A 12,525-nucleotide genomic window follows, 5' to 3' on the forward strand; every position below is an offset into this window, starting at 1 on the left:
ATTTGAATTTTTCTGGACTGCTGGTAAACCTAATTTGGAATTGTTAAAAAAATTGTAATAAAAATTAAAAAAAAACATATTTATAAGCCAGTAGTTATTAAGTGTTGAATTTGATGTATTTTAGATTTTGTTACCGTATAGGTCTACTATATACTTTTTGGATATTTCCCGTTTCACATTGTTTATAAAACATATAAGAAAAGTATTTTATTTTTTGTGACGTCACGCGTTTTAAGCTCACACTCTCTCATTCACTCACTAAACACCATTTTAATCTTCTACTGGTTAAACCTTGATACGAAATGAGCCAATCATAGCAGACCTTTTATTTTCTATTGCCTTAAGAGCCATCTGGTAATCGGTTTGTGTACTGATGCGCACATAGTTGCACGCGCGATATATGCAGGGTTGCATTGAAAAAAAACAGTATCGTAAAAATACTGGTTTTACCTTGGCAAAATTTACCGCTACCGTTGACTTTAAAATTTTTAATGGCGCCTTGACGAGATCAATATTTTAAATTTGGTTTTTTGCATGTATCGTCTACATTCAACCTGTAATAAAAATATATTACAAATACAATAGTATATTTTACTGTTTGTACCTGCATACAAACATCTGATTATACATATATTTACAACTATACATACATATTTGTATATGGGTTGTGAATTCTTTCATTTATATTTTTTTCTTTCAATTACTGTAGGCAAAAATGTTTTTTTTTTCAAAGCAATAAAATTTTTGCAAGAATACCCAATATGTGGTTCTTTCCAAACAGTACTTGGCTTGCCTATCTTATCAGTTCAGTCTCTCATGAAACAGGCGCTGCCTAACGGGCCATGGGCGTTAATTCCGCTAGTACTAGTATTACTTCATTGGCAGTCCAAGCGCGACAGCATTCCCATAACATAATGATTTAAATTGCGTTCGTAAATATTTGTGACTAAATAAAACAAATTTTATAAAAAGACATTCGGAAAAAAGTTTGAGTTTGACGTTCGTGTAATTAAGAATTTGTTTGTCAAATACAAGCAGAACTAGTTTTTGAAATCATAATTATCTTGTTGATCTGCACAAATATTTGTTACCTATATTAAACAATATATAAAATAATTGTATAAATATGTGTTTGTATTTTGAGAATAGAAGCAACTGTCGTCATTTTCATTTTTACGAATAAAAAAAACCTATATGTACGTGCATTACGTTGTGACCAGTCTACCGAGATCATGCCGTTATCTACCGTACCTCTTTGATTTAAACCTTATCATTGTATATTTTTTATAAATTTTATCTCAGATAATATATGTTTATATACTTAGTACTTTTATATACATATCTATACATGTGTATCTATGTACCTGTATATTTACATAAATAAGTATCTAAACTACAATTAATATATTATTTGCTTGATTTTCCATAGTTGGGAGGAGATTCTTTTACGAGCACATTGCACACACTCATCGATCTGACGTCATGTGTTTTACAATTAAAAACTTGTGAAGCATTTGTGATTACGTTTATACTCTTACACAAAAGGGTAAGTATATTTTTACATAATTTTTGTCATGTATCATTGCGGTTATTTCCAGCATAGCCATTCTAAATTTGAACATTGCCTAACTTATTGTCGTTGAACAAGATGATATCTACATAATGGTGCCTGATATATATGCATATTTATGTACATATGTAATGTACTATCTCAAAGAATAATTGATTAAATCAGAAATTCGCAGAAACACAATTACCATACCTCTAATTCTTAACGAACGTCAAAGGTTCTTGGCTTTTACTTCGTACATTCCTAGTATACAAATAAAGGTTTAAAGTCTTTTGTAGATTTAAACACAACTTTAAAATATGAGGTGGACAAATCTCGCAATTACCATTCTATTCATAATAATATCCAGATCGCCCCCGACATGGGGACAAATTATGGATATCGACGGCCCCAAGAATATTAGGTAAATAAATGGTCAATAAATCATTGAGTAGAGCGCTATAAAATTTACCTCTCCATTTAAAGTACCGATGCAACGTCCACAACTAAGCAAGTCTCTGCTTCCATATCCACGTCCCCGACATGGGGACAAATTATGGATATCGACGACCCCAAGAATATTAGGTAAATAAATGGTCAATAAATCATTGAGTAGAGCGCTATAAAATTTACCTCTCCATTTAAAGTATCGATGCAACATCCACACCTAAACAAGTCCCTACTTCCACATCCACGTCCAAAAAACAACAACCAGTTGACTGCAGTCAACGGGAAAAATCCCGCATACAGCCAATATTCTCATCAACTTCACGCTTGCGGAAATGTTGCCCACTTGGTGAAAATTTGGACATTTATCGTGAAAACCAAAGCGACTCGATGTGTGACAATGGCATCCTAAATTTTGAACCTCCAATAATAAGCGCTGTACTGTTTGATAACTGCATAGAAGATTTAGAAATAAACATGGTTTTGCCATACGACATAGGTAACCCTTGCAATTTGTAAGTATATATATTAGCAGTCCTTATAATGATACACACAAAAAATAGGAATGCGTATTTTCAATTGTAGTAACACGCACTTAAATTTTAGCTCACTTCAATACGCTTCAGAAGAAGGCGATGTTTTTTTTATATTGCAAGATGGCTCGTTACTGATCTTAGACAACGAATCATATACGGTCGAACAAAACTACTGCCTCGATGTCGATAAATCAGGGCATTTATTTGCATTCACTTGCATTACCCAGGTCGAGGAACACATAGCATTTGCTAAGGTAAAAATCAGTTTTTAATTGAGTTCATAATTAAAACAATTTTTTCAGGTAGTCACTGTGGCTGTTTTAATGTTGATATCAATGCCGGCCCTACTCTTAGTTAGTTATTTGCACATTTCACTACGTCTATTGCGCAATTTACATGGACTTTCCTTAAGCTTGATGTCGTTATGTTTAGCTTCTGGATACTTTGTACACTCAGTAGTACATATTTATGGTATTCCATCGATGGGTTTTATTGGTTACGTAATACAATTTTGTATACTAAGCTACTTTTTTTGGTATTTATGTATATGCTGTAATGTTTTGCTAAATATTTGGTACAAATTACCATGTTGCATTCAATTGTCAAAGACTTGGACAATGGTTAATTTTGGATGTTATTGTTTTGTGTCATTCACTGGACCATCAGTTTTAGTTTTTTTAACCGTTCAAAAGGGCTTGCCTGGAATGCCTTCATATTTTTTACAAGGGTTATCCGAATCTATAAGGGAATCACAACGGTACTTTATTCCTCCTGTGTCCACAATTCTTTTTATAAGTTTCCTGGTAAGCTTCCCAATTTTTCTTTTATGGTGAACAGCGAAATTTATAATCCCACTTCATGTTTAGGTTAATATAATATCTTTTTTTGGATTTCAACGCATTGACGGCTATCTACGTGCTGAAAAAGAAGACAATGTGAATTCCTCTCGCACAGCGATGTTTGATCAGCAGAAATACGAAGAGGTCAAAAAAGAGTAAGTAGTTTAAAATATTTGATTTGATATATTCTGAAATTGTCTTCCACGTTTACTTTTTTTTTTTAGCGCTAAATGCATAAGTTTATTGGGAATCATTATGATCATATCGTGGTTACTTGAAATGGTGACATTTTATTCAAGCTCTGATTCGATTTATTTGTTCCTTTGTGATATGGTGAATGGCTTACAGGGTGTCTGGGTCCTATTGATATTTTTGGTAGTACGCAGACGCCGCACAATTATACTTCGTTGGTGGTATGATCGCGGTTCCCACACAATCCATGCTGTGGATACTGAGCTCCAGGTGGTCAATAAAAACACAAATCCTACGTGAACAATATATTTGCATATAAATTGTTTATTATATTAAATGATTTTTGTTCTTTTACTTGTATGCATACGTAAATTGTCATTGAGTTTAAGAGTCAGATTTCGTTATAAGAATGACATACCAACTATGTTGTAAGAATATATAAATAGTGTTTGGTTCGGCTACTTGACGGCAATTCTAATGGTAATTGATTAGGTAATATTAAGAATAAATAATTTTGCATACGTGTACTGGTTGTGCAGCATTGTGACATGCATTATAATACTAGGCAATGTTTCTGTATATATATTTTTTTTAAAGATCTTTTGTGTCAATTTTATATATGTGTGTATATATATATTTACATATTGTATGCAACGTATATAGGATCTAATTGATCCGCTAGAAAACCATCACGTAAATGCATGCGCTGCTTCTCGCCACGACTGTTTATGGGCACTACACCTGAAAAATTAAAAATCAAATAACAAAATTACAACTTCTTATAAGCTTCCAAAGTAACCTACCTGGATCTACAACGACGACAACTCCCACGATTAATTGATGTTCTTCCAATACATTATTTGTGACTAAGGGTACTAAATCCAACGCTTCAGATTCGTTACCATCTAATTCTACTACTACAACTAATAAATTAGTCCATGTAAATACGGCACTGCAAATATTTAAATAATTTAAATCTGAATAATAAAAGAATCTACTAAGTAACAGCAGATAAAGCATACCATTCAGCAATTTTTTTGTGACAACGAAGCACCGAATTTTCTATATCTATTGGATGATAGTTCATGCCACGTAGTGAGATCACTTCATCAACAGCTCCGACTACATACACGGCATCGTGTAATTCCTGTTCATTGCTGGTAACAGCGCCACCTCCGCTTACTAGGCTGTGCTCCGAATTTCCACCCAATGAAGCATTAGAAAAGTTCAGCTGCAGTTGACTCATGGAATTTAAAGATTCTGTATCACTGTCACGACTTGCCACGCTTGGTGTTGTCTCATCCAATATAGACGCTGCTTGTGAACATTCCGTACGCCGTAGAAAACCCAAGTAACCGGTACGTGCATACATCTCTGAAGTGGCACCAGTGACAAGTTTCGCATTAAAGTGATCATTATAATCTGTCTCATCTCCATAAATCGTAAAATATCCATTGGCATTATGCGGGGCTTGTACCTTTTAATACAATACAATACAAAAGAAAAATTAGTTATTATGGAGTAGATGACATTTTGCCATATAAATATACCCATATTTCACCCAAATGCGAATCACCACAGTGTCCTTTCGTGTCCGGATTAGCAATGATAACTTTTACACCCGGCAACAGCTTCCCGGATTCAATTAGACATAACGAATTCGGTGCACCGCGTTCTACCAAGGCAACGCGGTTGTTACGTAATGCCCTCAAATCGACATAAACCTGAGCGCTTTCAGCTGAACTAGCACCTTGTACGCAAATAGCTGGGTTTACTCGACATCCAAATGACGTAGAAACACATCGTGTGTTTAATCCCAACGCCTGGAAAAGCTTACAAAACTGCTGCGTAAGCTGGACTCGTGGTCGTTCCTCTGCTACGACCACGCAGGTTCGCACACATCGTAAATCCACATTTCGTTGCTTTAATAAAGGTATCGAATTACTTAATGCTTTGGTGCAAAGCTCTATGACGCCATAGGAGCAGAACGTGTCGCGCACACGATGCTGCGACAGCGTTGACAACCACAAACTTGGGTTTGCTTCAACCTCGTATGGTGCTATAAGTATCGAATGATGGCCACTATATACACCAATCAGAGTCCACATTACAAATCCAAGCCCACAATATGGATCCAAGCACAGAGCTACATGTCGTGAAGGGTAAAGTTCACAAGCCAATTTCAAACTAGCGCATAGACTAGACAGAGATCTAGAACAAAAAAAGAACACATTCAATTATAAAATATATTTTGTTAATATTCCTTTAAAATTTATTTGCGGTTTATGTAAGTTAAAACTCATATCCTAAAACCCTCGTCAACTCATTACGAAATCCTAACAAATTTATTTCGTGTGATTTTTAACTTATGTATGTACATACATTTGTATGATGTCATTAATATTTCTATCTCTCTCACTTCTACGTTTAGGTTTTTTTGGCATGTTAACAAAACATATGTATGTATGTATGTATATTCAAACCTTATTTGCGAAACATCTGCTAAATTACAGAGATTGTGAATTCCAGCACCAAAACTATTTTACAAGATTAAAAATTAAATTAAATTATTGTTGCATTGTGTTCCCTTTCTGTCAGTTATTAAAAAATTGCACACAATTCCTAATTACCTATATATCAGATTATTATTAAATAAACACCATAAATCGACATAATCTTAAAAATTAGCGATATTTTCAGACTTACCTATGTGTTATATTAACACCACTTAGACGTCCACAGGTTGATACGCTGAAATCTAGATAGGCACTTGAGTCTAAGGAGACTGTGGCTATTCCAGCTAATTTTCGTTTTGGATTATCATCAATATCTAATATTTGTGGCCAAGTCTTTGGATCGATCGAAGTGGCTGCCTCACGCGATTTTAGTAGCTTAATAATTGGCTGTATGGAGAGGACAATACCGCTTTTCGATACATCAACAATCATGCGCACAGTAGGTAAGGTAGTAATTAAATTTTGAGGATGTGGTGGTCTAATAGTAATAGGGATGGCTCCCAAATACAGACAACCATAGAAAGCACACAGAAGATCTAGACCGGGAGGAAAGATAAGTGCTGAAATAGGAAAAACATATTTTTGATTTTAGTCTAAACAATAATAAATTCACAATATTAAAACAAACAAAAAATTTCAAAATGAGTTAACATATGTACATACCAACATGATCGCCTGGGTCAATTTTTCCGCGTTCCTGCAGTAGCGCCGCTATTTTTTCAGCTCGTTTATGTAGTTCCGAACACGTTATAGTTTTAGCAATGGCGCCTAAAATGTTTTTGAAAATTAAATTTTAATAATGTATACATAGGTACACTCATATTGTATCGCAACTCACCTTTCGAGTTTAATAGGGTAAAAATAATGTGATCTGGTGAAGTATTAGCGCGCCAACGTAATACACCCGTAATGAGCTGAGGCTGTGTAAGGAAAAGTTGTAAACATATGTTTGAAATACATATTTAATACAAGTTTAAAAAAACTACCTTGCGCTCAGTATCCTCGGCTAATCCAACCTCTCGTCCATGTGCTACAGCCAAACGATTTCCCTGCACTAAATTGCCAACCATCACAGAGGCTGGTCCTACACCCGTGTCTGTAATACCACAGCCAGAGCTTAGTTTTGCAGTTGTTTGCACACCTTTTTGTTTTGAATGGTTAGTAGTATTATGAATGATTTTTTTTTTTTACAAGGGTTTTTTTTTTATCGTGGATTTAAATTTTGTATGGAAATGATTAATAAAAGCAATGTTTCGGTAGTATTTGTTATATTACAGTGTTTATGTTATTATTTAAAATTCATTGATTTTTGCAGTGAATTTTGTATCAATATTAGTGATGATGGTGGGTATTGTCGTGGAAAAAGAAGTAGTAGTAGTGGTCAAGAAGCAATCGCAGCATTGTTGTTGTGTTGTTGGTGGTTGGTTAAAAAAAGAGGAAAATAATATTTGTATTTTATTCAGATAAATAAAGCATAGAAAGACCAACAAAGCCGACATTTGAAACATATTTGATTACTGCAATAAATCTCAATTCAGGGAAGGTACTCACCTTGATGCAATTCCCGAGGTTTTGGCAGATTTGTAACGCAAGTATGAGGACACATTAGAACATTTGCTGGATGTAATGACCCTTCTAAAAAGCGACGTCGCGCTTCGCACAAATGTATTCCACCCAGGGGAGTTTTCGGCAAATGATTTGGTGGCACTAGAGCCAAACAATAAATGCCAACCTGATGTATTGAATCAACAGCTTGTAGTACACGCGACATCCAATGGAAACTTTCTTCTTCAGAGCAGTCTGGTCGCTGTTCGGCAATCACACAGACGCGTTCATCTCTTAGTACTTTAATACTAAACACTGCTATTCGCCCTCGGTAAATGAAGCGCATTGGTTCGACAGCGAGAACTGTGGCTATAATGTCATCCGCATTGTGTTTTCGGCCCGTAACAGTCATAAGTCCATCGCGAGAGCCACAGACAAATACTAAACCACCAGGACCAAGAAACCCCAGTAGCCCAGATCGTACATAATATTCTTCGCCTATGGGTTTGCAGGAAGTACTAGTAACTGTACCTGAACCCGTGCCATCCTTTGCTTGCTCTGGATCTTCAAGTAAGGGTTGGACCTTAAATGTTGAATTCGTCATACCATCCAGCCCGAAATAACTAGCCCCAGTCGAACCACTGGTTACACAAATCTCTCCAACTTGATCTGTCTTACATAGCACAGGAGGTCCTTCGGACCGCACAACTACCATTTGGGCAGCAGGCATGACTTGACCGCAGTCCTGCAGAGTAAGTGAAGTTAGAGAATCTTCGCTATCAACACGTACGACGCCATGAGATAGGGCTGCCATCGAGAGTACGCCACGTCCTGTAGCAGACTGACTAAAACCACCAGCTGATGACCGTCCCGGACGACGCAGTGAAACAGTAAACACTTCCGAACTACTAGCACAAGGGCAAATTGCATCAGATCGCAGTCCTTTGCTTTGAAATACGTTTAAAAACTGATCGCACGATGAAAGTGACCATGGATTTGCACCATCTGCTACCAACAACATACGAAGTGAAGATAATGATATATCCTTATGATCCTTTGTGGCCAATAGACCCCAATGAAGATCACGACTTTTAACCAAACAACACGAGGCCCGATGCTTTGTAATTAATTGCATCCAACTCGAGGGACGCAGCTTCATGAGAGCGTAAGGTATGAAAATTACATGCATTCCATTTAGTATAGATGTCAGGACTGCATGCCACAAACCGACTTCACGCTTGAAATCGAGCACACAGACAATTGTTTCCCCTTCGGTATAATGGCACGCCATGGTTAGCGCGCGGCAATGGCTGATCATGGCAGCACGGGTCACTGTGACACCTATAACAAAAACCAGTATTACGAATATGTATAATAATATTACAAATCCTACTCACCCATTACGCTGCCTTCCTTATCTGTGGTGTATTCAATATATGCAGCAGCCGTGTCATCAATACGTAAATTACCCACATTGAAGTCTTTTGGAGGCTTAGGTAAATGCTCGGTAACAAACCATTGTAGGCGCGGCCAACCTTTTAATTTAGCTATCTCGCCCGTCGTTGTCGATTTTGGCAACCCTTTGAGGCATGCTTCTGAAGTTAGAGCCACGGTTATGCCACACGAACTTAGCAAAAATCCTACTTGCTGTGGAGGTGTATCGGAACTGGAAAGAGGCAGCTCAATGGGTAACGGTACCAGTCCACGAAACATGCAGCCATACCAGGCTGTTATGAAGCTGTGAGTAGAAAAAAAGGGAATGTATTTTGCTCATAGAACAGTATGTGCATATATCTAACCTTAATGGGTCATTATTGGGATATACCAGTGCCACACGATCGCCTGCTTTGAGTGTAACCTGTTCAGGTCCTTTACTAAATATCTTGGTAGACAAAGCGTAAGCTATCTTTTGTGCACGTGAAAGCAGCTTGCCGTATGTCAAAGTAGTGGTAATCTTTCCATTGGGATCCAAAACTGTTGCCATGGAGCTTTTAAACGAATTGGTGCCATAGCGTTGGACAGCACACTCCAATGTACGTGGAAGTCCAGCTGGGATAGAAAGCTGTTCTCCTTGCACTGGATTCATAGTGCTGCCCTCGGGCTTAGGAGCGTTTGGATCTTTCGTATTAGCAGCAATCTCCAGCTCAATGTCATTGTCCTCATAAAATTCGGGTAAAGGTCGTCGTTTCGGACGTTTTAAAGTGTTCAGCAATTGTTGTATCTTGGCAGAAACTTTCCATTTGCCATTGACATCAGTATCGTTTAATTCAGTTTGAGAGACATTAGCATACCGGGTAACTCGATCGGCAATGCGATGTGCGTTATTAAATTGAGTGATATCTGGGGCGTTGTCTGATTAATAAAAGACATGTAACAGCACGGTTTTATTTTACATTTGTAAGAATTGCTTACATATTATTCATATCTACATAATATGCATATATGTATTTAATTGATTGAGGTCATCAAACTATTAAATGCAAATTCCTTCACTGTTCATGTTTGTGTGTATGTACATATCTACTTACAAATAAAGAATACTAAGGAAAAAAAACTTACAATGTTTTTGCTTATATGATTTATCCGAGACATCTACATCACGCTTGTAAGCAATAGGAGGCGAGTCGGTACTCGATGTATCCGATGTAGGCTGTGTTATGAATTTAAATGGCATAAAAATTTAATATTTTTAATATTGGAAGTCTTATATTATATAAGTATATATGATTTAACATTAAAAGCATACCACAGTGTGTATAATACCTCTTAGTTCGGGATTCGGACGGACTTCCTACTTACCAGGGGTGGCAAATTCTGCGGTGGGCGTCGTTCGGCAACGCTGCTTGAAGATGGATATTTCTGTGAGTGTGACGTAGTTTGTGTGGGTTTAACGTCATGTCGTTGTAGATGCTGTTGCTGTTGAGATATCATAGATGATTCTCGAATTGGTGGCTTTATAATAGGCTCCTGAGGTAGCATACTATTGCTTATATGATCGCGAGGATAATTGTATTCTTTGTCGGGTGAAATTAACTCTTCGGGTATAGATTCGTCATCAGTCGATGAATCCAATTCATCGTGGCAACCTGGAGGACTGCGATTAAGCACTGAGGTGCGTTTAGAAGGCATCGGCAGACTGGGTTTTGGACGACTCTTAAGAGCCGCTAACGCCTGTTGCACAGCCTCTTGGCGTACCTCTGTGAACCATTTCAAAAAAGTTTGTGAAAATTTTAGTTAATTAATTAGCATTAACCCAAAATTGTTGTTCCCATTTGATATGAACTATTTTTTTTCTTTGGCGACTGCGAAGGTATTGCAAGCCTGAACTTTTACAATATGTTATTTTAACTTTAATTATTCATTCAAAATTATGTAATCATTTGATTGCATCATATTTAAAATTCCCGACCAAACTTGCTTTTTTCTCTCGGAACAAGAAAAACGAAGCGAGCGCCAAAAAAAATTATTACAGGACTCAATACAACAGAAGAAATACCTACCGGAATGATATCGCTTCTCATTATGCGTTACTTTACGCTGTGTGCGCCGCTGTCTATGTTGACTATTATTGCCGGTAGCCTGTGCTTGTGACTGATTTTGAAAGCCACTCGGTTCTCGTGTGTTCTGGTAGCCGGGATCACCCATGGCTCCACCTTGTGGCCGCATATTTTCGTAACCACCAACACCACTTTGAGGTGCTGAAGCTTGCTGATTATGGAAGTCCGACTTTTTGGAATGTCTTTGTTGTGATGAGGACAGCGAAGGAACTTCGGATACATAACTGTATCCTTCACTGGAGATTATAACGCCATCATTGTTGACGTTAGTGTTGATGATGCTGTTGCTATTATTGACATCTTTGATGTTGTAATATGGCGGTAGTGGATTGCTCTTTGCTTTGTCCACATCTTTGCATTCATAATTTTAACATCATATATGAAAAAATATACTTACATATTAGTTGTAAAAATTGTAAATCACTAATACTTACCTTCGTGTTTCTTCAGAAACGGTTGCAATAGCTTGGCCCGTTTCTTTTCGTATCCTTTCTGGGTAATGTCACCTTAAACGAGAAACCAGAAGGCATAATAGTTTACAATTTGACTTGTTTTTTTTTTCGTCTTTTTTTTGCTTGGGGTTAATTGAACCAGACATCACAGTTTAAAGTTTATGACTGCTTATGTACACACATATATATATATATACATATATGTGTACAAATATAAATATATGTATGTAATATAATATATATGTGCACATATTGCACAGCCACCGACGCCAGACAAAAATCATAAGAGTAACAATAGAAAAGTTAAAACTAAGTACACTAAAATAAATTAGCGCAACTGAAATGGTTCACAATTCGCAAGACATTTTGGGTGGGGGTAAGGAATAGACTTAGGGCTTGGATCCTTTTATATGCATTTTAAAAAAAATAAAAGTACCTTCTGAGAGCTCCAAATCTAATTCAGCTAGTTTTTCACGCACATCCACGGGCAGCGACGATGAAGCATGCTCAGACATTTTGCTTTCGCTGATTTTCCTGTTTTTCCTTAGTGGGCAGAGGTAGAGTTTTTCTTGTTGGGCACAGCACCAGTACACACACACACACACTCAATCGCCACCCACACCACCACACTATAAATCCACAAAGAGCGTTGTGCCGCAGCTTTCTTACTTCGTTGTTAAAATTCAATCAACCACCCGCTTTTTAGATTTCACATTTTGTTTGCTTGCATTTTTTACCAATTTGCTGCTTTTTCAACAAATAAATCTCTTTTTTTAACCAAGATACTTCCCAACAAAATATGTGCAAGATTTATTGGCCCCCGTCTGCGGGGTGGGGGGTGTGCCGCTGCAAACATCGAGTAATGGATGCCAACTAGTGCTGCCAGAGTGCC

The 12,525-nt window shown here is 37.0% G+C and overlaps 2 protein-coding genes across 5 annotated transcripts; one reads left to right on the forward strand and one right to left on the reverse strand.

The window, feature by feature from the left end:
- Positions 1-860: 860 nt before the first annotated feature.
- On the forward strand, positions 861-3,923 carry LOC6638922 (probable G-protein coupled receptor Mth-like 14). Of its 3 annotated transcripts, none has more exons than XM_023181644.2 (9): positions 863-928; positions 1,430-1,546; positions 1,849-1,973; positions 2,036-2,134; positions 2,197-2,511; positions 2,603-2,786; positions 2,835-3,335; positions 3,399-3,526; positions 3,596-3,923. In XM_023181644.2, the coding sequence occupies exons 3-9, from the start codon at positions 1,870-1,872 to the stop codon at positions 3,861-3,863; spliced, it is 1,599 nt and encodes a 532-aa protein (XP_023037412.1). In that variant the 5' UTR covers positions 863-928; positions 1,430-1,546; positions 1,849-1,869; the 3' UTR covers positions 3,864-3,923. The 3 variants fall into 3 exon arrangements, with proteins under 3 accessions (XP_046868105.1, XP_023037412.1, XP_015034504.2); XM_015179018.3 differs by lacking the exon at positions 863-928 and adding an exon at positions 1,174-1,247; XM_047012149.1 differs by lacking the exon at positions 2,036-2,134 and having other exon boundaries at positions 861-928.
- Positions 3,857-12,501, reverse strand: LOC6638921 (disco-interacting protein 2). Of its 2 annotated transcripts, none has more exons than XM_015179122.3 (16): positions 12,070-12,501; positions 11,616-11,687; positions 11,125-11,532; positions 10,424-10,821; positions 10,184-10,274; positions 9,424-9,976; positions 9,022-9,362; positions 7,631-8,965; positions 7,066-7,175; positions 6,918-6,999; positions 6,743-6,847; positions 6,270-6,639; positions 5,114-5,774; positions 4,586-5,040; positions 4,367-4,515; positions 3,857-4,304 (listed from the first exon to the last, which is right to left on the reverse strand). In XM_015179122.3, exons 1-16 carry the CDS (start codon positions 12,146-12,148, stop codon positions 4,201-4,203), a joined length of 5,313 nt encoding a protein of 1,770 aa, XP_015034608.1. In that variant the 5' UTR covers positions 12,149-12,501; the 3' UTR covers positions 3,857-4,200. The 2 variants fall into 2 exon arrangements, with proteins under 2 accessions (XP_015034608.1, XP_002062663.1); XM_002062627.4 differs by having other exon boundaries at positions 7,066-7,220.
- Positions 12,502-12,525: the final 24 nt, after the last annotated feature.

This window comes from Drosophila willistoni (assembly GCF_018902025.1).
Source record: "Drosophila willistoni isolate 14030-0811.24 chromosome XR unlocalized genomic scaffold, UCI_dwil_1.1 Seg144, whole genome shotgun sequence".
Lineage (NCBI taxonomy): Eukaryota > Metazoa > Arthropoda > Insecta > Diptera > Drosophilidae > Drosophila > Drosophila willistoni.

Bases quoted from the DNA above. Each gene is read 5' to 3' on its own strand.
- LOC6638922 (XM_023181644.2), top strand. From the start codon at position 1,870: ATGAGGTGGACAAATCTCGCAATTACCATTCTATTCATAATAATATCC. The intron at 2,512-2,602 runs GTAAGTATATAT...CTTAAATTTTAG, and splicing joins ATAGGTAACCCTTGCAATTT to CTCACTTCAATACGCTTCAG. The intron at 3,336-3,398 runs GTAAGCTTCCCA...CTTCATGTTTAG, and splicing joins TTCTTTTTATAAGTTTCCTG to GTTAATATAATATCTTTTTT.
- LOC6638921 (XM_002062627.4), bottom strand. From the start codon at position 12,148: ATGTCTGAGCATGCTTCATCGTCGCTGCCCGTGGATGTGCGTGAAAAA. The intron at 7,000-7,065 runs GTAGTTTTTTTA...TTCCTTACACAG, and splicing joins CCGAGGATACTGAGCGCAAG to CCTCAGCTCATTACGGGTGT. The intron at 6,640-6,742 runs GTATGTACATAT...TTCCTATTTCAG, and splicing joins TGACCCAGGCGATCATGTTG to CACTTATCTTTCCTCCCGGT.